At 43.6% G+C, this 24,538-nt stretch overlaps 1 protein-coding gene across 2 annotated transcripts in view; it reads left to right on the top strand.

Moving 5' to 3' along the window:
- Window positions 1-23,164, top strand: part of BLVRA (biliverdin reductase A) — a 42,549-nt gene extending 19,385 nt beyond the window's left edge. For both annotated transcript variants that reach the window (XM_077269156.1, XM_077269157.1), the window contains exons 4-7: window positions 12,198-12,295; window positions 13,632-13,739; window positions 19,687-19,858; window positions 22,706-23,164. In XM_077269156.1, coding sequence (XP_077125271.1) covers window positions 12,198-12,295; window positions 13,632-13,739; window positions 19,687-19,858; window positions 22,706-22,961 — 634 coding nt within the window. In that variant the 3' untranslated portion in view covers window positions 22,962-23,164. The remainder of the gene's footprint in view (window positions 1-12,197; window positions 12,296-13,631; window positions 13,740-19,686; window positions 19,859-22,705) is intronic.
- Window positions 23,165-24,538: the final 1,374 nt, after the last annotated feature.

Here is a 24,538-nt window from a genome sequence, read left to right as displayed (position 1 = left end):
ACGGCCCAGAAAATTTACTACAGTCCTCTCCAGAAAGTGGAAATTCTAGTACAAATCTATGCTAGCCCATGGCTGACTTAGGCTAAGGGCCAGATTCATCAAGTATTCATAGTTTTAAGGTTGAAGGTGGACTTAAGTCCGTCACCTTCAACCTATAGCCGAACATGTTGATCCAGACCAGTGTTTCCCAAACTCCAGTCCCATCGGCCCACCACACATCGTGTTTTCAGGACTTCATTAGTATTACACAGGTAATGGAATTCTTATGGCATCAGACATTGCCACACAATCTCTCGAGAACCTGTGCAATACTAAGAAAATCCTGAAAACTTGATCTGTCGGGGGCCTTGAGGCCCACCCATTCCCTTAATAACCATGGTTGCTTTTCTCTGCTTCCTAGTTCAGCTATATCCTTCTTAGGCTAGTTTCACACCACCATTTAGCCTGGCTGCGGAGGGATGCGGACTTCCTCCGTGAAGCTCCGCCCACGGCTGCGCCTCTTCATTCAGCTCCGCCTACGGCTGCATGTGCACCCTATCTTTAACATTGGGTACGCAGGCCATGCCGCCGCATGCGTCGTTTTGATGGTGCAACGACCTGCGCCGAACGCAACAAGTTGCAATTTCGTGCAGATGCCAACACTGAGATAGTTGTTAACCCAGTTACACATTTTCCCAAAGCCCCATTTTTTCTCATTTTATAAGCCAACCTTTTGTGTGGCACAGTATCTTTGAAAAGTCCATATAGACAAAGTCCACTGGTCCAGCCTTAAGGTACCGTCACACTAAACGATATCGCTAGCGATCCGTGACGTTGCAGCGTCCTCGCTAGCGATATCGTTTAGTTTGACACGCAGCAGCGATCAGGATCCTGCTGTGATGTCGCTGGTCGCTGAATAAAGTCCAGAACTTTATTTGGTCGTCCGATCGCCGTGTATCGTTGTGTTTGACACCAAAAGCAACGATACCAGCGATGTTTTACACTGGTAACCAGGGTAAACATCGGGTTACCAAGCGCAGGGCCGCGCTTAGTAACCCGATGTTTACCCTGGTTACCAGCGTAAAAGTAAAAAAAACAAACAGTACATGCTCACCTGCGCGTCTCCCAGCGTCTGCTTCCTGCTCTGACTGAGATCCGGCCCTAAAGAGAAAGTGAAAGCACAGCGGTGACGTCACCGCTGTGCTGTTAGGGCCGGAGCTCAGTCAGTGTCAGGAAGCAGACGCTGGGAGACGCGCAGGTGAGCATGTACTGTTTGTTTTTTTTACTTTTAAGCTGGTAACCAGGGTAAACATCGGGTTACTAAGCGCGGGCCTGCGCTTAGCAACCCGATGTTTACCCTGGTTACCCGGGACCTCGGCATCGTTGGTCGCTGGAGAGCGGTCTGTGTGACAGCTCTCCAGCGATCAAACAGCGACGCTGCAGCGATCGACATCGTTGTCGCTATCGCTGCAGCGTCGCTTAATGTGACGGTACCTTTAAACTTACCTCCTCGTAAAAGCTGATCAGATTAGTTTGACAAGACAGATCCCCCATAAACTCATGTTGATACTGGGTCATGAGGCTATTGTCTTTGAGATACTCCAGCATAGCATCTCTTAGAAAACCCTCCAGGATTTTCCCACAGTAGAGGTTAAGCTTACTGGCCTATAATTACCAGGCTCAGATTTTGTCCCTTTTTGAATATTGGCACCACATTTGCTGTACGCCAGCCCTGTGGTACAGACCCTGTTACTATGGAATTTGTGAATATCAAAAATAATGGTCTATCAATGACTGTACTTAATTCTTGCAGTACTTAGGAGTGATACCATCTGAGCCCCGGATGTTTGTCAACTTTAGTGATTTTGAGGCAGTGCTGTACTTCCTGCTGGGTAGAGCAGGTGACATTTATTGGATAATTCCTAGCACCCCTGATCATCTCGTCTGTCATGGGATTTTCTTGTGTAAGTACTGAAGAGAAAAAGGAGTTTATCATTTTGGCATTTCACCCAGTAATCTGGCATAAAAGTTTTGAAAAGTTTCAAAATTTAGACACAACTCATTGTCGCACCTACATCTTATGACTTTTGGCATTTTTATTCAAGTTTCTCTCAGCTTTGCCAAAATGGTTTGAGCTGGGGTGGTACGGGCATTGTGATGACCACTTGCCAAATTCATGACGAGTGACAGTGTTTGCTACACCACAAATCTTACTCCAGCAAGTACTAGAGTAGGATTTGTGGCAATGTGCACACAGAGATGTACGCCATTCTCCTGCTGCTCCTGATTCATGAAGGGGTGTGCGCCTCCTCATTAATCGGGAGCATCTGATTCCAGCACGGCCTCTCATCAAGACTGGAGTGAACTTCACCGTCTCGATGAATCCGTGGCACACACCATTTAGCATAATTCCCCAATGTCTCCATTTGCATTCATTCTGAAATGAATCTGTCCTAGAACAAACCAGAATTCACAAATAAAGGTGTGAACTGATCCCGACCTGACCTGCTGTTCTTCATTATACTTGTGCTTTTTTCAGGTAAGTTGTGCAGCCAGTGGTAAACCCTGATGCCCGTCTGCCAATACTCCTTTCAGTCAAGCTGGCCAATTGCCTTACTCATATAGCGGACAAACCTGCGATATTCAGTGGGAGATCTCGTGTATGGGGAGTCCTGACCTTCCCCCAACTGCAGGCTATGAAGCTGACTAAACCAAGGAGAAAAACACCCCTAAGCAATACTTTATTAATAATAATTACACACCAATATATGTTAAAAACACCTGATTACAGATAATGATTAGGGAATTAAGGTAGCGGTCTTATGAGGGGTGGAGGATGAAAAATGGGTGTAAATAATATACCTAACGCTCCCCCTGGTAGGCCCTAAGATCTGATGACCTACCTAACAGTGGAGGTTGGCACCCTAATATTGCGATGTGGCGCCCCCGCTCAATGACGGCTCTCCCTTCAATCCCTATTCTATACAGAGGACATACAAAACAGAATAACAGAAGTACACTTGGGTCCAGATGGATCAGTGCATCTGGGTCAGGTTAAGCTCATCTAGCCTCTAGACATATGGGACTCTATTGATAAGTACACACAGCCTAGGTCTCTGCTAGTGTGGCCTAGGTGAAAGACGGATCTTGGCTTGTTTAATAAATGACAGCCTGTCATATAGACAACAATCTCCTAGTACTAGTCTGGCAATCAGTATAGGAAGAACCACTGTTGCATGGAGATCAAAATTTCAATGTAGCAAAAAGGCTATATTCTCAGCCTACTCAGATAATGCTTATAGGGAGACAAAAAAGCACAGACAAGTAGGATAATACCCCATCAGATAAAGTGCAGATGTGCTCAAAACAGTTCATAGCTCAAAAGCTAAAGGAGGATTTAGGCCGGGTTCACATTAGCGTTTCTGTGCGCAGCGTCTGATCCGCATGTGTACATATCTTTAACATGGTGTTTGCAGGGACATGCGTTTGCATGCATTCGTTTGTTCAAGATGAATCCCTTATCCCAGCTATAGAGGTAAACTCATCCTGGTTCCCGCGCGTTTCTCCCCCATCCGTATTACCTTGGGGGTTCATCAGGGGACTTGCATGGTGAAGACACCTAAATAGGTATGAACGCTGGGGACAGGTATCTGTCTGCCCACCCCAGGATGATTCTGTGCTGCGGGTGTCAGGTCCTGGAATTCTTAAATAACAGGGAACCTGTGCTGATTACCCACCTGATAGAGCCCGGTGTGTCAAGACGCTGCAAACAAGTCAGCGTGTAGGTTCAGGACCTGTGGGGAGTGCTTCCGGTCCAGTAGTGACGTTACATCCTCCGCTTCAGTAACATGGAACACAGATGCGCTCCACAACCATGTTATATCCGCTGCTTCATAGAAATGGAACGCAAATGTGTTCCACCGTCTCCTAAGCAGTGCTTCCGGTTATAAAAGTTAATGCAGTGTCATGGTTACAGTAGAAATGTGGTAAATAAAGAACATACAGTCAGGGGTGAACCTAGCCTCTATGCTGCCTGAGGCGAACTGCAAAACGGCGCCCCTCCCCCCCCCATAGTCAAATCAGTATAAATAAATCTGGTTTACTCTTTACTTACATTCAATTTACATTCCATTTACTCTTTACAAGCATTCAGTAGTTTGAAGTCACTTAGAGTGCAGAAATATGTCTACAGCCCTGAACACCCCTTTAATTGCTACATACTGTAGATCTGTATTCAGATGTACAGTAAATAATAATGATTGCAGGGGCCTTCACCATTTGACCCCCACTAATCACAGGCTGCAGTGGTCGTACTATTATGTACAGCAAATGACTGTGAGGTCAGTGATTGGCTGCAGCGGTCATGTAAATAATGCACAGGTTGACATCACTTTTGGTACCAGAGGGGAACACCGACACGAATGAGAATCACTAAATAATGTAATAGGGGGGTTTTAATTTTATTTTTTAAGACCATCCCTTACTCTTTTGAAAATTTTGCAAAATAAGAGAAAATTAAAGCCCACAACTGTCAGGTGACTGGCACAGGCCCCCCTTCAGAGAAACGTCTAAGGCTATGTGCACACATTGCGGATCCGCCGCTGTGGGTCCACAGCAGCTTTCCATGCGTTTACAGTACAATGTAAACCTATGGAAAACGGAATCCGCAGTGCACATGCTGCGGAAAAAAAGCTCGGAAACGGAGTGGTTTACATTCCGCAGCATGTCGATTCTTTGTGCGGTTTCCGCAGCGGTTTACACCTGCTCCATAATAGGAATCTGCAGGGGTAAAACCGCAGGTGGAATCTGCACAAAATACGCAAAAAAACATGGTAAATCCGCGATAAAAAGCAGTGCCTTTTACCTGCGGATTTCTGAAATCCGCTGCGGAAAAATCCGCAGCCCTCAAAAATACGTGTGCACATAGCCTCACAGTCACCTGACCGCTGCAGTTAATCACAGGTTTTATCTGTTCTGTGACATCCAGATGGTGCAGTCATCACTTCCAGAGCTGCAGTCGACCACCAGAGAGGTCTGTGGCTGAATTCCCGGGGGTGACAGGAGGGCAATATCTCTCTGTATAGGATTTATTTTAAATAAACTAGTATGTATATGCTGTATATTTTCCCATCTCAGATAACCCCTTTAATGCCAGGCAGGATACAATACAAACATAACACATCCTCTTCTATTTACCTTCATGGTCACACAGTCTCCTGCTGCCTGCGGCTCCTGTGCTTACCTGGTGTATACCAAAGAGGGCACACAGCAGGCAGCCAGGGGGGGACTGGTACCATTGTCATATTTAGGAAGGAATTTACGACTTGGGATTTACCCTGCTGGCATCACTGCTATAGTCTAGTGACAGTGACAAGCGCATAATACCGGGGGCATAGGAGACTAGATGGGGGCACGAGAGAACAGAGGGGGGGGGGGGGCGAGAGAATAGAGGGGGGGCACGAGAGAACAGAGGGAGGCACAAGAGAACAGGGGACAGCAGCTCCTCTCACCTGCTCCAGGGGCATGTACAGAGCATCGCTGAGCAGCTTGCAGGGCAATGGAGCCTGTAGTATGAGAAGACCTGTTGCCTGGAGCCTCCATCACTTCCTTAGCACTGCCTCACCCCACAGCAGAGCAGACACCGAGCACCGCCCACCCAGGAAAACCAAGCAGCTATCTGTAGCAGGCGAGCAGCCACAGTCCCGCCCACAGGCTGTACTTCAATCACAAGTAGCTCGTCTTCCCTGGGTGGGGCCGCTCACCCCTTTCCCACCCCATCCCTCAGTACTTGACTAATAACTGGACGAGTTAGAGTGTGAGGAGGCAGCACCGCGCCCGGCATCCCCGCCGCCTCCTGCTGGTGACACAGCCTCATGCTCATGGCTAGTACCTGGCACATCTGACTGCAGGGGGCGGCGCCGCGCTGCCACCCCCTGTTTTGAGGGACTGGATGCCACTTGAGGCGACGTGCTCAACTTGCTTCATTATAGCGGCGCCATTGCATACAGTGCCTTGCAAAAGAATTTGGCCCCCTGGAACTTTTCAACCTTTTCCCACATATCATGCTTCAAACATAATGTAAATTTTTGGTGAAGAATCAACAAGTGGAACACAATTGTGAAGTTGAACGAAATTTATTGGTTATTTAAAATTTTTGTGGAAATTCAAAAACTGAAAAGTGGGGCAGGCAATATTATTTGGCCCCTTTACTTTCAGTGCAGCAAACTCACTCCAGAAGTTCATTGTGGATCTCTGATTGATCCAATGTTGTCCTAAATGCCTAATGATGATAAATATAATTCACCTGTGTGTAATCAAGTCTCCGTATAAATGCACCTGCTCTGTGATAGTCTCAGGGTTCTGTTTGAAGCACAGAGAGCATCATAAAGACCAAGGAACACAACAGGCAGGTCAGTGATACTGTTGTGGAGAAGTTTAAAGCCGAATTTGGATACAAAATTATTTCCAAAACTTTAAACATCCCAAGTAGCACTGTGCAAGCGATCATATTGAAATGGAAGGAGAATCATACCACTGCAAATCTACCAAGACTCGGCCGTCCCTCTAAACTTTCATCTCAAACAAAGAGAAGACTGATCAGAAATGCAGCCAAGAGGCCCATGATCACTCTGGATGAACTGCAGAGATCTACAGCTGAGGTGGGACAGTCTGTCCATAGGACATCAATCAGTCGTACACTGCACAAATCTGGCCTTTATGGAAGAGTGGCAGGAAGAAAGCAATTTCTCAAAGATATCCATAAAAAGTGTCATTTAAAGTTTGTAACAAGCCACCTATGAGACACACCAAACATGTGGAAGAAGCTGCTCTGGTCAGATGAAACCAAAATCGAACTTTTTGACAACAATGCCAAACTATATGTTTGAACACACCATCCCCACTGTCAAACATGGAGGTGGCAGCATCATGGTTTAGGCAGGGAAGATGGTTAAAATTGATGGGAAGATGGATGGAGCCAAATACAGGACCATTCTTGAAGAAAACCTGTTGGAGTCTGCAAAAGACCTGAGACTGGGATGGAGATTTGTCTTCCAACAAGACAATGATCCCAAACAAAGCAAAATCTACAATGGAATGGTTCACAAATAAACGTATCCAGGTGTTAGAATGGCTATGTCAAAATCCAGACCTCAATCCAATCGAGAATCTGTGGAAAGAGCTGAAAACTGCTGTTCACAAACGATCTCCATCAAACCTCACTGAGCTCGAGCTGTTTGCCAAGGAAGAATGGGCAAGAATTTCAGTCTCTTGATGTACAACACTGATAAAGACATAGCCCAAGCGACTTGCAGCTGTAATCGCAGCAAAAGGTGGCGCAACAAAGTATTAAGTTAAAGGGGCCAAATAATATTGTACGTCCCACTTTTCAGTTTTAGAATTTCCACAAAAATTTAAAATAACCAATAAATTTCGTTCAACTTCACAATTGTGTTCCACTTGTTGCATGATATGTGGGAAAAGGTTGAAAAGTTCCAGGGGGCCGAACACTTTCGCAAGGCACTGTATCAGTTCAACCACTGTCCCCCAGTTTCTATGAACAGGGGAGACTTCATGTATCATGGCAGGCAACCCATCACTTATAAAGCATGAAAGAAGGTTGTTTGCAGCGACTTGACACACCGGGCTCTATCAGGTGGGTAATCAGCACAGGTTCCCTGTTATTTAAGAATTCCGGGACCTGACATCCGCAGCACAGAATAATCTCGGGGTGGGCAGACAGCCTGTCCCCAGCGTTCATACCTATTTAGGTGTCTTCACCATGCAAGTCCCCTGATGAACCCCCAAGGTAATACGGATGGGGAGAAACGCGTCGGGACCAGGATGAGTTTACCTCTATAGCTGGGATAAGGGATTCATCTTGAACAAACGAATGCATGCAAACGCATGTCCCTGTGTACACCTTGTTAAAGATATGTATGCATACGGATCTATGCGGATCAGACGCTGCGCACAGAAACGCTAATGTGAACCCGGCCTAAATCCTCCTTTAGCTTTTGAGCTATGAACTGTTTTGAGCACATCTGCACTTTATCTGATGGGGTATTATCCTACTTGTCTGTGCTTTTTTGTCTCCCTACGAGCATTATCTGAGTAGGCTGAGAATATAGCCTTTTTGCTACATTGAAATTTTGATCTCCATGCAACAGTGGTTCTTCCTATACTGATTGCCAGACTAGTACTTGTAGATTGTTAGTCTATATGACAGGCTGTCATTTATTAAACAAGCCAAGATCCATCTTTCACCTAGGCCACACTAGCGGAGACCTAGGCTGTGTGTACTTATCAATAGAGACCCATATGTCTACGTAGAGCAGGGTTGGAAAGCCTCAGGCCCCAGGGCCATTTACGGCCCTCGATGACCTTTTATCAGGCCCCCGAGCAGATTCTTAGGGACCGCATTCTTGTGCAGGGAGGTGTATTTTGATCACAACCAGCTCATTAATTTCTTCTTGTTCTGTTAGCACACACACGCAGTGTTCACTACTGAACACTGAAGGGCATGCAATGAAAGATTACGTCCTGAAACCAGTGCCAGAGTCAGGATGTACTTTGTGGGTGGAGTTTGTACGGCCCCCGAAGGATGGTATAAATATCCAAATGGCCCTTGGCAGAAAAAAGATTCCTCACCCCTGGTCTAGAGGCTAGATGAGCTTAACCTGACCCAGATGCACTGGATCCATCTGGACCCAAGTATACTTCTGTTATTCTGCTTTGCATGTCCTTTGTATAGAATAGGGATTGAAGGGAGAGCCGTCATTGAGCGGGGGAGCCACATTGTAATATTAGGGTGCCAACCTCCACTGTTAGGTAGGCCATCAGATTCTAGGGCCTACTAGGGGGAGTTATAGGTATATTATTACACCTATTTTTTCATCGTTTTTCATCCTCCACCCCCATAAGACCACTACCTTGATTCCCCAGTCATTATCTCTAATTGGATGTATTTAACATATATTGGTGTGTAATTATCATTAATAAAAGTATTTTTTAGGGGTGTTTTTCTCTTTGGGTTCGTTTGCTATATATGGTACCCCCTTTTTCAGCCTATCGGTATTGGGTTTGAGGATATGGAGCTGCCCTGTCCTTTTGTTCCTGTAGAGATAAGCCATCCATAATGGACTCTGGCAGCAGTTTAGTTCCTTTCTGCTGAAACACATTTACTTTCAGCTGAACCAAGAGTGCACATTTATAAGAGGTCGGAGAGTGAGAGCCTTCCGCTGAACGTGGGTTTGGCCGATGGCCACCTAATGAATATGGCCAGCATTACTCAGATGAGTCATTGATTAATGCTGGATGCCTGCAGTGCACAAAGCAGGAAAGCCACTGGTTATAACATCTGTTTAAGGTGTGAGTGTCATTATACTATTTTTTTATGTATAAAATAGTCACTACAAGGGTCGGTGAGGGTCCAGATCCCGAGACCCCCACTGATGACACAGAACACAGCTTTGGCATGCAGCATGCACACAGAGCGGTGTATGGACTCAATAGTAAGTCTAAGTCCATTCACCGCCCTGTGAGATGGAGTGACGGACCCATAGACTTAGTATTGAGCTCATTCACCACTGCATAAAACAACTGTGCTCCGTAGAGCGGTATTTTGTGCAATCAGTGGGGAGGGGGGAGGTCTCAGGAATCGGACCCCCATCAGTCGGCAGCTGAGCTTCTGATTCTTTTTATCGACGGGTCTAATGAGGCTTCATCTGCTGGCTGCTCTGCAGACTGAGCATTGATCATTGGCCATTGATGTTCTTGCCAAGTATTGGCTCCTCGGCATCTATATTCAATACTGACATTGCATAAACCACTGAATACCGCACAATGTAACAGCCAGGCAATACATAGATTACTGCTATTCAGTGTACACTTACACTTTCCGTCCTTCCAGGCTATCAAACATCCATTCTTTGTGAACATGGTTGAAGACTGATCTAATAAAATATTATTTTTATAGAATAGGGGACAAAGTATTTTTATAGCCTCAGTGCTTTTTAACGATTACATACATCAATGGCACAAATCTCTTAGGTCCTGATAGTTTGCTGTACTGTGTATAGGTGTTGGTGAAATGTATTCACTCCATGCCTATTCACAGCAGCATATATGGTATACATATAGTGCGTGGCCAATCCCGTGATGTATACACCACTGCATGTGTTACCTATGGGTCCCACTTTACAATGTATACCATGACACACTGCTCTGTAGGAAGACGCAGCAATCTGCCCTTTTCTGTTCGGTAAAACAAGGTACACTAGTAAGGCCACATTCACACATTCAGTATTTTACATCAGTATTGTTCCACTACTGAATTTGGCTTACAGATTAATAACAAGTGTGTGTATTAATAATACTGCTTAGGACTTGTGGCAGGGATCCATAATGCTGGTACCACTTCGGTTAAAGTCTTGTTCCCCAGTGAGAGCGAACATTCACACAAGTTGGTGGTAATACTGAGGAGTAGCCTGAAAAACTGTGCAGTTATTTGCCCCCACTTGGTACTTGGCAGCACAAGGCTGTGGCATAGTGGAACCCCACCCTAATGTGGAGGTCAAAGACATTCATTTACAGATCTGTGACAACGCTTCTGATTAATTATGTGGTTAGCTCGTTAAAAAATGGAAGAAAATGTCAGATATTGGTTCTAAAAGTAAATGACATTATTTATTGCTACAAATAGTTGCATCAAAACGATACAACCCCCATTGCAAATTAGGTTTCCTTGCAAAATGTCCAATCTTTCTGCTGTTTGCAGTAAACCAATGATATAAGGGCAATTTTACTGCTCAACACAACTGATATCACAAGAGGTTTCTTCAAACTCAACACAAAATGCCACTGTTACTACTGCAGTCTCAGAATTATTCAACCCCTTCTTGACAAGCGTCTTTGTACTTCATAAAGCCCCATTGGCTGTTATTACCTGTGGTGAGCGTGATGCTAGACACCAGCTTCAGAAAGTCCATATAGTCGAAAATAAGTTCTGCATTACCAAAGACAGGATGAACCTTTTCTGGAATAGAGACGGTATTCACACATGTGGTTCATAATGTATGAAAGCGTTCAAATGTGACATGAGGTAGATTGGCTCTTATCACGTAGTATGATACTGTTTTTCTTTGCAAGGTTCTAGATGTATACAAAAAGAACCCCACTCAGCAGGTAATGAGCCTACGGCTGTTACACGCACATAGCTCTTTCTCAAAGTAGACACTAGCTTCTGGAAACTTTTCTGAGGCATTTCCTTATAGGCAATGGCATTCACTAATATTTTTGGGTTCACGAATATTCTTCAAATCCCTTAATTGATTTTCTATGGGGTTCTAGTCAGGCGATTGACAACCACTCTAGAATCTCCCATGACTTCTGAGAGCAAAACTTGGCAGACTTTGAGATATGTTTGGTCATTGAGCTGTTGGAAGGTCCAATGACACCAAAGTTATTGCTTCCTCACAGAAGGAATTACATTTTTTTAGGATTTCCTGATAATGTAATCCATTTGCCATCACATGCTACAGGAGAAAGCAAAGCAGCCCCAGAAAACACTGAGACGCCACCATGTTGCACTGTAGGAATAGTGTTTTTTCTGCCAAAGGTTTGACTTTTCCTCCTCAAGATATACCACTAATCTATGTGCCTGAATAGTTCCAACCAGCACAATTCCCAAACTTCTGTGGCTTGTGTATATGGTTTTGAGCATGATAGAGGTGACTTAGAGCAGAGCTTTCTATTTTTGGTCAGTACAGGTGTATATGAAGGAGTCCAGCCATGGAGATCTACAGAATAGTTAGTTAGTAGGTATCTTACTGTGCAAACTAAAAGCTCAGTGCTTATCGCCACCAGATCTTGTGGCAGGTAATTTGCAGTCACTCAAGAATTTTTGACAATCTGCTTCCCCGGCGGCATTTTGTGGTAAAATTTGGAGAAACCATTTATTATATTGTTTATTAAATTGTTCTTTTTTCATTGTTTTATTGCAAGCAGCAAAAAGTTTGTAAATTTTGCAGATAAATCTAATTTTCAATAAAGCGTTGATTTGGATTTGTATAATAGATATTTTATGTATTTTTTTATTAAAAGTTTTTATATTGTAACTATCATTGCGTGTTTCATCTCACTCATGATGGCACTACAGAAAAGTAAAGCGATATATTTATTACTTAACAGTAATTTTGTTTCATTTTTACTTTTTGAAGGAGTTTCCTGGAGGCCGGCAAGCATGTTCTTGTGGAGTATCCCATGGCCCTGTCTGCACAAGCGGCACATGAGTTGTGGCAGTTGGCCGAGCAGAAAGGTAATCAGTGGATTAGTGGAACTCGCTGTCCTTCATACTTTTATTTCTCAGTTTCATTAGACATGAGATAAATATTTTAGTATTGTTTCTTTAATCCTATTGTTTCTGTTGTTACTATGTATTATTGTAGGGCATGCCAAAATGTCATTATGTAAAGGGATTGTCCACTACTAGGACAACTACAACTCCCTTCTTATACTAAATGTTCGGACCTGATAAAATATCCAAGCCTATACTCTCCTCCCGTTCTGGCTCTGTTCCAGCGATGTCTGCACTCGCGGTCCCAGGACTGTGATATGGTGGAATGACACATGATGCCCTGCCCTGTATAAGCGCTGGCGTCACAGTGCTCATCTCCTGTCGAAATGAACGTGAAGAGGAAGTCGAGATCAGCTGCAGCCTGGACTTCCTCTTCATGTTCAGTTCGTACTAAGGTGGAGACAGTGGCGCCAGCACTGATTGGGCGCCGGGACCCACATGTCATTCCACCGCATCCAGTCCTGGGACCGCGAGTGCTGACACAACTGGAACATAGCCGGCACGAGAGGCTAGTATAGGTTTATTTTCTCGCAGTCAAATATTTAGTTTAAGAAGGGGCTGTCCTGGTAGTGGAGCATTTCCTATATTTCTGGATTATTATTGGACTTCACATTCTATTATGGGAAGAAGACAGGTACTCTAGTGTAACGTGCAGCATCTTTATAATTCTGTATATACCTGGCTTATGGGCACTCAGACATTGTGACTCCATGCTTGTCCAATTATTAGCCCCATGACCTGACCGAACGGGACCACAGATCCCCACCATGCTGCTAGACCAAGCCTCCAGGTCAGTGCAATGTAAGGATCTTTGACCACAGAGACATGACCACTTGAAATTTGGCACTAGATCAGGCATCTATTCCAACCACTATAACACAGCTCCAACAGGGGAAGAAGCCGGTCAGTACCCCTGTGGTAAGGCTAAGCCCCAGTGGCCCTGACCCCCATAAGCACCACATCTATATAGAATGCCACACAACACTGCATGCAAGTGGGCCGATGAAATAGACTCCTGTCTCCAAACAGGTCCCATATACAGACCGCGGTCTTGTCGTAAAAGTCACTGTAGGGTGTCATCCCCTGCGGTTGCTGTTTTGCAGACTTGGTGGTCTCTGGGCAATAACGCACCCTACAGGGCAGGGAACCTTAATGAGAAGGGTCTCTCTGGAGTGGGCTCATACAGTTTTATTAAATTGCTAAGAATTGAATCTGCTTTTTCACATAACAGGTCTGATATTTAGTTTTAATGTGGGATTAGGATTAACTGTGTTTTTTCCTTTCCTGTGTCCTGCAGGTAAAGTCTTACATGTGGAACATATTGAGCTTCTTACAGAAGAATTCAAGCAGCTAAAAAGAGAAGTAGAAGGCAAAGAACTGGTGGAGGGCGTCCTGCATTTCACTGGTAATCAGAACTAGAAATGTCCGATTTGGGAGCGACACATGGTACTGTTCATACCGTGCTTCATGTACTTACGTAGGCAGAGCAGTAGATAGGAGGGAGCACACCCGTAAGTTATATGTTCCGTCTAGATGGTGCAGAATAAAATACTAAAGGTTAGGTCTGCCTTTATATGATTATCTTTTTTCTGATTCAACAAAATTAAGTCACTTAATACTTAATAGACCATCCACCCCCGTGAGGTGAAATTCCCGTCCATCCTTTCTCTGCTTTTTGTGAATATACGTTTGATAGATGACAAATAGCAACTAGTATGGATTTCATGATCAGACTATACAGTTTCCTCTGTTGTCTTTTACCATGGAGATGCATGCTCCTGCATAGGAGCTGTGGACACAAAATGATAGGGAACTTTCATTTTCTAAAACTGTACATTTTTTATTGAAAGTTTAAAGACCAAACATAGCAAATATATATATAAAGTATAACAATATAGAAGACTGAGTAAAAACACGGAGAATAGAACAGTAGGGGAGAATGCTGGATGCGAGATAGAAGGGAGGTGAGATGAGGGAGGTGAAGTCTGATGGGGACACCAGATCAATCTTTTAGATGAACATTTATTAAGGGGAATCAGTGTTGATGGAAGCCTGCAGACATAGTGTTGGTGAGGACAAGGGGTTGTGGTTGGAATATACTGACCATGGTAACCAGATTCTCTTGAATTTAGATACATTATCTGTAATTATAGCTAATCGCCTTTTAACTGCCGTTAAGTCTAGTCCCTTTTTCCCAAGCTGAGGTTATAGTTTGCTTAGTCGCTAGGAATATAAAAGAAACTACCGTAGCTATTGAACCCATTCTACATCCGGGTGGTGAGCATTTTTTTAATTTTATTAAAGTATTAGCTGAAAACATTATTTTTTAGTGTGCAAAAACTTCTTTGCAAATCCCATTTTTGGTGTAATTCTGTAGCGGTTGTTTCTGCGGGAGTTTGTGAGAGGGGTCCTATGCATGTCTTACTCCCCTGGCTGCTTTCCTTCCGTTTATTTGTAATTTTGTCGCACCGTGCCTGGACTTTGTAGGTCGGGTGTTGTCAATGTATTCCTCTCCTGGCGTATTAGAATTGCGCCAGAGTGTAGGCGTGCTCAGCACTATGTTTAATTTTGTAGTACAATACTTCGGTAAAATGTCGCCAGAGTCAGCACGTGCCCATACTGCGCTATCCAGCTCCATTTTTTTGAGGACTGTGTACAAAGTTGCATATACAATGTTTTCAAGAAAATGACGCCTTAGATCACGGCATGCGCAGTCGCTGACTCCAGTGCCATTTTATGGAAGTAACCTACTACAACGTCAACATAGCAGTGCACACACGTCGGCCATAGAGATAATGGCGATGTCCGCCGAGTGCGCATTGCTACGCTGACGTTGTAGTAGAATTCTTCAATAAAGTGGTGGCGGAGTCCACGCGTGCACATCCCTGATATCCTGCTCCATTTTGGTAAAGACCATACGTATGCGCACGCGCTGACTCCGGTATGACACTGCACAGATGCCGCCCATCCCGGCTTCGTACAGAAGTGGATAAGGAATTGTGAATATTTGGTCCAGATTTCCCCACATATGAAGACGTGAGGGGACTTTACACACCAGCTTGAGAGTAAATTGCTGTGAAGAGGGATTCAAGGTTAGCTGTCAATTTTACACCAAGGTAATAAAGTTGATTTGTGGATCACTGAAAAATAGTGTTTTGTTAATTGTGCTATTATAGGAGCGAGCGGGAGATATTCAGGGCTTGAGATTTTGATTGGTTAACCTCTAGGCCAGATATTTGTTCGAAGCTAGATAGTTTGAAGTAGGACAGGAAGTTTGAGGAGAGGTGAGTAAAAGCATAATGTCATCTGAAGACATTGGTTTATGAGAGACGGATGCAATTTCTATTCCTTGGATGTTTGGGTTGAGGCGAAGGCTGACTGTTGGGTTCATTTACAAGTAGGAAGAGTAGTGGGGAGAAGGGACAACCTTGACGTATGCCCCTCTTAATGGAAAAGGCATCACCAAAAACAGTTACAGTGTACCTGAGCTGTGGGGGTGACTGTATAAGGCGTAAATCCACTATTGGAAATGGTCAGGGCAGTTCCATCTCTGCAGCACCACAATTAAGTACGGTAGGTCCATGAGCGCGGTGCCGGGGAGCCATGATGCAAGCAGGAGGACGGCATCGCAAGAAGATGGGAGGCGCCAGACCTGCTACACCCGTCGGACCGGACCGCCCCCGGTGAGTATAATTAAACTTATTTTTCTTATCTTTCAGCTCGGATCGGGGGTTTATCTACATCATTATAGAATGCTGTAGTTAAGCCCTGAAAGGCAGTGGCCGTATCTTATATCTGCTAAACCTGGTGACAGGTTCGCTTTAAGGAAATAAGCTTATAGCTTGCCCATAAAGTATGGTCTAAATTTGGTTGGGTTTCATTGATGTTGAGGAGGCTCTTAAGGGGATTGTACCTGGTTTCTGCCCATCTCTAAGGGATTTTAAATGATTTGTGAGGTGTAAGATGTGTGGATGCATTACCTTAGCTTTTGTTTTTTTTATTCAGAAATAAAGTTTATTAGGAAATTACATGATGAAGCAGGATGAAATACGCTTACACTACAACACATACAGTGGCATGTAAACGTTTGGGCACCCCTGGTCAAATTAACTGTTGTGAACACTTAAGCAAGTTGAAGATGAAATTGTCTAAAAGGCTTAAAGTTGAAGATGACACATTTCCTTTCTATTTTAGGCCAAAAAAATGTATGTTGTAATTTTTTAAATTTTAAAAATTACAAAAAGGAATATGGGTCAATGCAAAAGGTTGGGCACCCTGCATGGTTAGTACCTAGTAGCACTGCCTTTTGAAAGTATTGCAGCTTGTAAATGTTTTTTTTATTTTTAGCCAGCCAAGAGTTTATCAATTCTTGTTTGACGGATTTTCATTCATTATTCCTTGGAATATTCTTCCAGTTGTGTGAGATTCCTGGGTTGTCTTGCATGCACTGATATTTTGAGGTCTAGCAACAGATTTTCTTTGGTGTTTAGATCAGTGGACTGTGAGGGCCATTGTAAAATTTTCAGCTTGCACCTTTTGAGGTAGTCTATTGTGGATTTTGACATGTGCTTACGGTTATTATCCATATGTTGAGGCCATCCTATTTTCAACTTCAACTTTTTTTTACAGCTGGTGTTATGTTTACATCAAGAATTTGTTGAAATTTCATTGAATCCATTCTTCCCTTTACCCGTGAAATGTTCCCCGTGTCATTGGTTGCAGCACAACCCCAGTGCATGATTGATCAACCCCCATGCTTAATAGTTGGCGAGACGTTCTTTTCCTGAAATTCTGTGCCTTTTTTTCTCACACATACCTTATGATCATTGTCTTCAAATGCTCTATATTAACCTCATCGGTCCACAGGACATGTTTCCAAAATGCATCAGATTTTGTTTAGATTTTTTTCCATACTGGTGACTTCCGTGAAGGCCATATTTGTGCATGTGTCTCTGACCAGTAGAACAATGTGTCACAACTCTAGAGTCTGCTAAATCTTTCTAAAGGTCTTTTGCAGTCAAGCAGGGGTTCTGATTTGCCTCTCTAGCAATCATACGAATTTTGCTTGGTATTCCAGATCTTATATTGACCTCCATTTTAAACTGAGGGAAGGGCAACTTGAAAATTCTTTGCTATCTTCTGGAAGCCTTCTCCTGCTTTGTGGGCCTCTACTCTTTTCATTTTCACAGTGCTAGGCAGCTGCTTAGAAGAACCCATGGCTACTGTTTTTTGGCACAAGGTTAGAGGAGGCTGGATTTTTATAAAGCTGGGAAGTTTGCATCACCTGGCATTTCCTAACAATGATGGCGAACAAGCCATATCCCTAACAGGCTAATTAAGGTCTGAAACCTTGGTCAAAGATATGTGAGCAAACAAATTTCCAGGGGTGCACAAACTTTTGCATCAGCCCATTTTTCTTTTTGTAATTTTTCAAATGTAAAAGATGACAAAAATTTTTTTTGCCTAACGCACAAAGGCTGTTTGTCAACTTTAATTTGAAACCTTTTATTTATTATTTATTTATTATTCTCTGCTTATATAGCATGATCTTGTTTAGATAGACTTTTCAATGACTGTCCAATAATACGGAAAATCTGATGGTTCAGAACCTGTCCGGTCCCTTTTAGGCTGCATTCATTTATATCTTCAGTTTTAAAGCTGAAGTCTTAAACAGGTAATGTTTTACTTTTATTCTACTTCCACATATGTAGCATATATTCAATATGTACCTGCCTGAAATCGGCTGGGCAAGGAGTTCGGCAAGCTCGAAAGCCCCCAACGCAAATGTTCGGATTTGTTTCAGCCTTGTGGTATTGTGCTTTGTGGTAGTGTGGTGCCACCTGCAGGTCATTTTTCCTTACTGCAGTTTTATGAAATTTAATGTTTTTTGTGATAACATTGTGGATGTGTGGTTTGTTTGGCTATTTTCTTGCTGAAGGGGGCAAGTTTACCTTTCAAATGGTGTATCATTTGTGTGTGTGGGTTAAGTATGAACGGAGACACAAAGGAATCACCGAAAAAGAGTGTTTTGAAATAATGTAGAAGGATAATAATAATAATCTCTTTATTTATATAGCGATAACATATTCTGCAGCACTTTACAGACATTATCATCGTTGTCCCCGATGGAGCTCACAATCTAAATTCCCTATCAGTATGTCTTTGGAATGTGGGAGGAAACTGGAGAACCCGGAGGAAACCCACACAAACACAGGGAGAACATATGGTGTCCCGGTAGGATTTGAACCCAGGACTCCAGCGCTGCAAGGTTGCAGTGCTAACCACTGAGCCACCGTGCTGTCAACGTATCATATGCAGTGCACAGAAGTTTTGTACAATGAGGTCGTACATTAAACAGATCTAAGTGCAAACAAATCCAACAATAGCACAAGAGGAAAAAATCAGCTGCTTCTACTGTGATCCTGTCGAGTGTCAGAGGCCCCCAAGAAATGGATTTGAGATGATAAAGGGCCAATCTGAAGGAAATGTAGTCTAGGCAGTCGGGGGGTACTGAATTTATCTACCCCAGATTTTATGATAGCTGGCCTGGGAAAATAAAATCTTTTTTTTAAAGCAAGGGAAAGATTCTGCCGATTTTATACAAGGACTCAATTAGAAACAGCCTATCTGATGTCGCTCAGTACTGTTCAAGGCAGGTTCTGACCTTTTTGGCCTTTTTCATCATAAAAATAAAAGAATGTTATTTTATTGTTTGAAAAAAACATATTTTTTGAGGTCAAATACTTTAAGGGGGATCTGTCACCAGGTTAAAAGTGGCCAGCTTTCGCTCTTACTTGATTACCATTGCGCCCCTGAGTATTCTGCTTTTTTCTTTTTTAATCTGCCATATGGTGTCAGAGATATGGTCCTATTTTTTAGTGATAATTTTTATGGTCTTTACAAGGGGGCATGGCTTAATGGATTTCCTGGGGGTGTGTCTTTTGGCTCCTTTGCATAATTACCCTGTGAGCCAGGCCCCTTTGTAAAGACCATAAACATTAGCATAAAGAGACCCAGACCTCTGGAACCATATGGCAAAAAAATAATAAAAGGCAGAATATTCATGAGAACGCTGTGAATAAAACAAGGGCAAATAATGGCCACTTTTACGTGATAGGAGATTTCTGTTTAAGGGGAAATTAGAGAAAATGTGCATTAGTGCTCAGTGTGACCATATCATTGCTGCAATGTTATAAAAGCCCACCGTGCTCCATCCCTTCATGCTGCATACAGTACATGGCTTACTGTAGACTTACAGGATGTAATTATTTAATATGGGTCTCACAAAAGTTAGAAAGGATTTTCTCTCCCCTTAATAAAGTGTTTTTGACCATCACTTTTCCTCTGTTTAGGCGGACATCTAGAAGAACAGAAGTTTGGGTTCCCCTCCTTCAGTGGCATTGCCAGGATAACATGGCTGGTTGATCTTTTTGGACATTTATCTGTTACATCAGCCAAGAAAGAAGAGAATAAAGCGGAAAACTACTCCAAGCTAACTGCAAATTTCACTACTGCAGATAATAGGTGAGTGTCCAGTCATTGTATGAATTGTTTCACTTATTGCCTAGTGCCAGTCCTTCATCCCTATGCTGGAATGGGCGCCTCTTTGTGTGTCACTAATGGGAACAGACAATGAAGGCATGCGTCTTCTTGACTCCATAGCATAGTGGAAGTTAAACATATTTTGGGGCAATGAATAGTGTGGGTCATTTCTGATGGTTTTTAGGCTGTTGTAGCCAATCATACCAGGACAGAGATGGGGGCCATGCCTACCAGGATGGGGATGAGGGGACCATATATACCAGGATGGGGATGAGGAGGCCATGCCTACCAGGATGGGGATGAGGGGACCATATATACCAGGATGGGGATGAGGAGGCCATGCATACCAGGATGGGGATGAGGGGACCATATATACCAGGATGGGGATGAGGGGGACCATATATACCAGGATGGGGATGAGGGGGACCATGCTTACCAGGATAGCAGGATAGGGATGAGGAGGTCATTTATAACAGGATAGGGAATGAGGGGGTCATGCATACCAGGATAGGGGATGAGTGGGCCATGCATACCAGGATAGGGATGAGGGGGCCATGTATACCAGGATAGGGGATGAGGGGGTCATGCATACCAGGATAGGGGATGAGTGGGCCATGCATTACCAGGATGGGGGATGGGGGGTCATGTATACCAGGATAAGGGATGAGTAGGCCATGCATACCAGGATAGGGGATGGAGGGTCATGCATACCAGGATAGGGATGAGGGGGTCATGTATACCAGGATAGGGGATGAGGGGGTCATGTATACCAGGGTAAGGGATGAGTGGACCCTGCATACCAGGATAAGGGATGAGTGGGCCCTGCATACCAGGATAGGGGATGGGAGGTCATGCATACCAGGATAGGGGATGGGAGGTCATGCATACCAGGATGGGGGGGTCATGCATACCAGGATAGGGATGAGGGGGTCATGTATACCAGGATAGGGATGAGGGGGTGATGTATACCAGGATAGGGATGAGGGGGTCATGTATACCAGGATAGGGATGAGGGGGTCATGTATACCAGGATAAGGGATGAGTGGACCCTGCATACCAGGATAAGGGATGAGTGGGCCCTGCATACCAGGATAGGGAATAGGAGGTCATGCATACCAGGATGGGGGGTCATGTATACCAGGATAAGGGATGAGTGGACCCTGCATACCAGGATAGGGAATAGGAGGTCATGCATACCAGGATGGGGGGTCATGCATACCAGGATAGGGATGAGGGGGTCATGTATACCAGGATAAGGGATGAGTGGGCCCTGCATACCAGGATAGGGGATGGGAGGTCATGCATACCAGGATGGGGGGTCATGCATACCAGGATAAGGGATGAGTGGGCCCTGCATACTAGGATAGGGGATGGGAGGTCATGCATACCAGGATGGGGGGTCATGCATACCAGGATAGGGATGAGGGGGTCATGTATACCAGGATAGGGATGAGGGGGTCATGTATACCAGGATAGGGATGAGGGGGTCATGTATACCAGGATAGGGATGAGGGGGTCATGTATACCAGGATAAGGGATGAGTGGACCCTGCATACCAGGATAAGGGATGAGTGGGCCCTGCATACCAGGATAGGGGATGGGAGGTCATGCATACCAGGATGGGGGGTCATGCATACCAGGATAAGGGATGAGTGGACCCTGCATACCAGGATAAGGGATGAGTGGGTCCTGCATACCAGGATAGGGGATGAGTGGGCCATGCATACCAGGATAAGGGTTATTAGTATAGAATTGACCACATTTTTTGCTTTAATTTTTTTTTTCTAATTTCCTCCTCTTAAAATCAAGGTGCATCTTATAGTCCGAAAAATATGGAAAAAAAAATGGGATGAAAGGGTAGATTCTTCTCTGCACCGCTTAACAGATAGAAAATCCAAAAATAGGCAATTCAATGAAAGAGTGGCTTTATACAACGCGTTTCGGAGCAACAAGGCTCCTTCATCAGGATACCACACGAAACTAGGTACATTCCGTGTGTCGTCCTGATGAGGGAGCGTTGTTGCTCCGAAGTGCGTTGAATAAAGCCACTCTTTCATTGAATTACCTATTTTTGGATTTTCTATCTATTAAGCGGCGCAGAGAAGAATCTACCCTTTCATCCCATTTTGTTTTTTCACTTTGGTTGGTCACGAGAAGACTGGTGGAGCTGCAGCAGCTTACATTACTATGAGCCTGTGTAAGGGCTTGATCTGGTGAGTAAATTTGAATAGAATTTATCTCCTTATACCCAGATAAGACCCTATTGCGCTTTTATTTTCTTCCAGTTTTTTACTAGTCCGAAAAATATGGTACGCTGGCACTGATAACAGCTGGTTGAGTGCCGGACCCCGGCTGATGAGACATAGATGCCCTATACTTAGGATAGGGCATCAATGTAAAATGTCGTGTTGGTGAATGGTATCTGATTTGCAGACCAGATATTATAAGGCAGGAGGAGCTGATCAAATTGATATATACTTTTGTGAGATTTTTTTTTTAATTCATTGAAGTCCCTGTTGTTTGTATGCAGAAGAGTGCAGTGGGTGGCCCTACCTACAGTACAAGTTATGCTGAATCTTTAAAACAAACCTATATACATTATTACTCCGCTCAGCTTCTGCTTCTCTAAACTGTGCTGTCCACAGATCAGACTGCATGTATCAAGTGACAGGTTCCCTTTAATAAATAGGGAGGCCCGATCTTTAAAAATATGTAGATATTCAATAAACTTATTGCAGGGGAAAAGGAGTCTTTGTGTGTGTGTATGTATGTTTGTATGTATAAAGTACCGTATTTTGCTTTAATAAAATGCTCTGTTGGTTTCTGCAGACCACTCACATGGATTGAAGAAAGGGCTCCAGGCTTGAAGCGTGAGAAAAAAGTCAAATTTTCATTTAAGTCTGGTATCATGGACACCTTGCCTCCAGCCCCTCGTGCTTCTGTCGGGCCGTTTATGCAGGATCAGAACCTGTTTGCAAAAAAACTTCTGGGCCAAGTATCCCAGGAGGAGCTCACGGTGGAGAAGACGCGCATCCTACATTGCATTGATTTGGCTGAAAAGATAAAGCAATATTGTCAGGACTGACCTCCAGCAGCAAATCCCAGTAACTTGTGTTTGTTTTTCGCTCCCCTCTTTCCCAGAGCCATGACTTTTTTATTTTTCGGTCAGCATGGCCATGTGAGGGCTTGTTTTTTGCAGGACGAGTTGTACTTTTGAAGGACACCATTGATTTTACCATATCATGTACTCGAAAACGGGAAAAAAATTCCAAGTGTGTTGAAATTGCACTATTTTGGGGATTTTTTTTTTTACCATGATCACCAAATGCTAAAACTGACCTGATATTATGATTCTCCGGGTCATTATGAGTTCAGAGATTCCAAACATGTATAGGTTTTTTATATAAATGGTGAAAAAAAAAAAATTGCATCATTTTCCGAGACCCATAGTGTCTCCATTTTTCGTGATCTGGGGCTAGGTGAGGGCTTATTTTTTGCGTGCCAAGCTGACGTTTTTAATTATACCATTTTGGTGTGGATACAATGTTTTGATCGCCTGTTATTGCATTTTAATGCAATGTTGCTGCGACCAAAGAAAGTAATTCTGGCGTTTTAACTTTTTTTTTCTTTGCTATGCCGCTTACTGAACATACTATTTTTTAGCTTGATAAATCAGGCGATTCTGAACGTGGTGATGCCAAATATGTGTTTTTTTTATTATTATTTTGAAAGGGGAGAATGGGGGTGATTTGAACTTTTATATATTTTTATTATATTTTAAAATCTTTTTTTTTTTACTTTTCACTTTCTCTATGGGAGACTAGAAGCTGATATAACCTGATTGCCTCTGATACACACAGGCGATGATCAAATCGCCGGTGTGTAGCAGAAATGCTCACTTGCTATGACGGGCCGCGCTCATAGCAATCTGGCGATGACAACCACTGGGGTCTGCTGCAGACCTTGGGTTATCATGCCAAACCATCGGCGGGATAAGTGACGTGCTTCTGGTGTGATCACATTAAATGCCGCTGTCAGAGATTGACAGCTGCATTTAATGGATTAACAGCTGCGGGTGGATCGTGATTCCACCCGCGGCTGTTAGGGTCACATGTCAGCTGTTCAAAACAACTGACCTGCTGGGAAAGCTGTGGGCTCAGCGCCGGAGCCCACATCAAAGGGAGAGACATGACATGCGCAGTACGTGTACAGCGCATGTCGTGAAAGGGTTAAGTATAGGTTGTGCTTTCCTTTAGTAGAGGAGGTTTCCCAAGGCGATTGATGTTTGCTCAAATCCTTTGTGCCTAGTATATAGCATTGTATACTTGAGTCCTTTGCAGCTATGTTGGTAATTATGCCATCCATGCCACTAGCTTTATACAGCTATTACAATGACTAAAGGTGGCAGAATATTGGGTCTGATAACAAAGAGGCTCAAAACTAATTTTTATTATAAGGAGCCTTTCACATGAGATTACAATAAAAAGAAAATGCCAAAAGATAAGGGGTTTTGTAAGAAAATCTGGAGATTTGGTGTAAATGAAAGGTTGCCTGTTTGTCCCATACTAACCAGAAATTCTATATTTTAATCTTAAAGAAATTTACTTTTTTTGGTTAAGTGTCTCCTTCCGATCTGGAAATTGATTATTCACTGATTACCCT

The sequence above is a fragment of the Ranitomeya variabilis genome, chromosome 6, assembly GCF_051348905.1.
Source record: "Ranitomeya variabilis isolate aRanVar5 chromosome 6, aRanVar5.hap1, whole genome shotgun sequence".
Taxonomy (NCBI): Eukaryota; Metazoa; Chordata; class Amphibia; order Anura; family Dendrobatidae; genus Ranitomeya; species Ranitomeya variabilis.
This window is presented reverse-complemented; position numbering and strand designations above follow the sequence as displayed.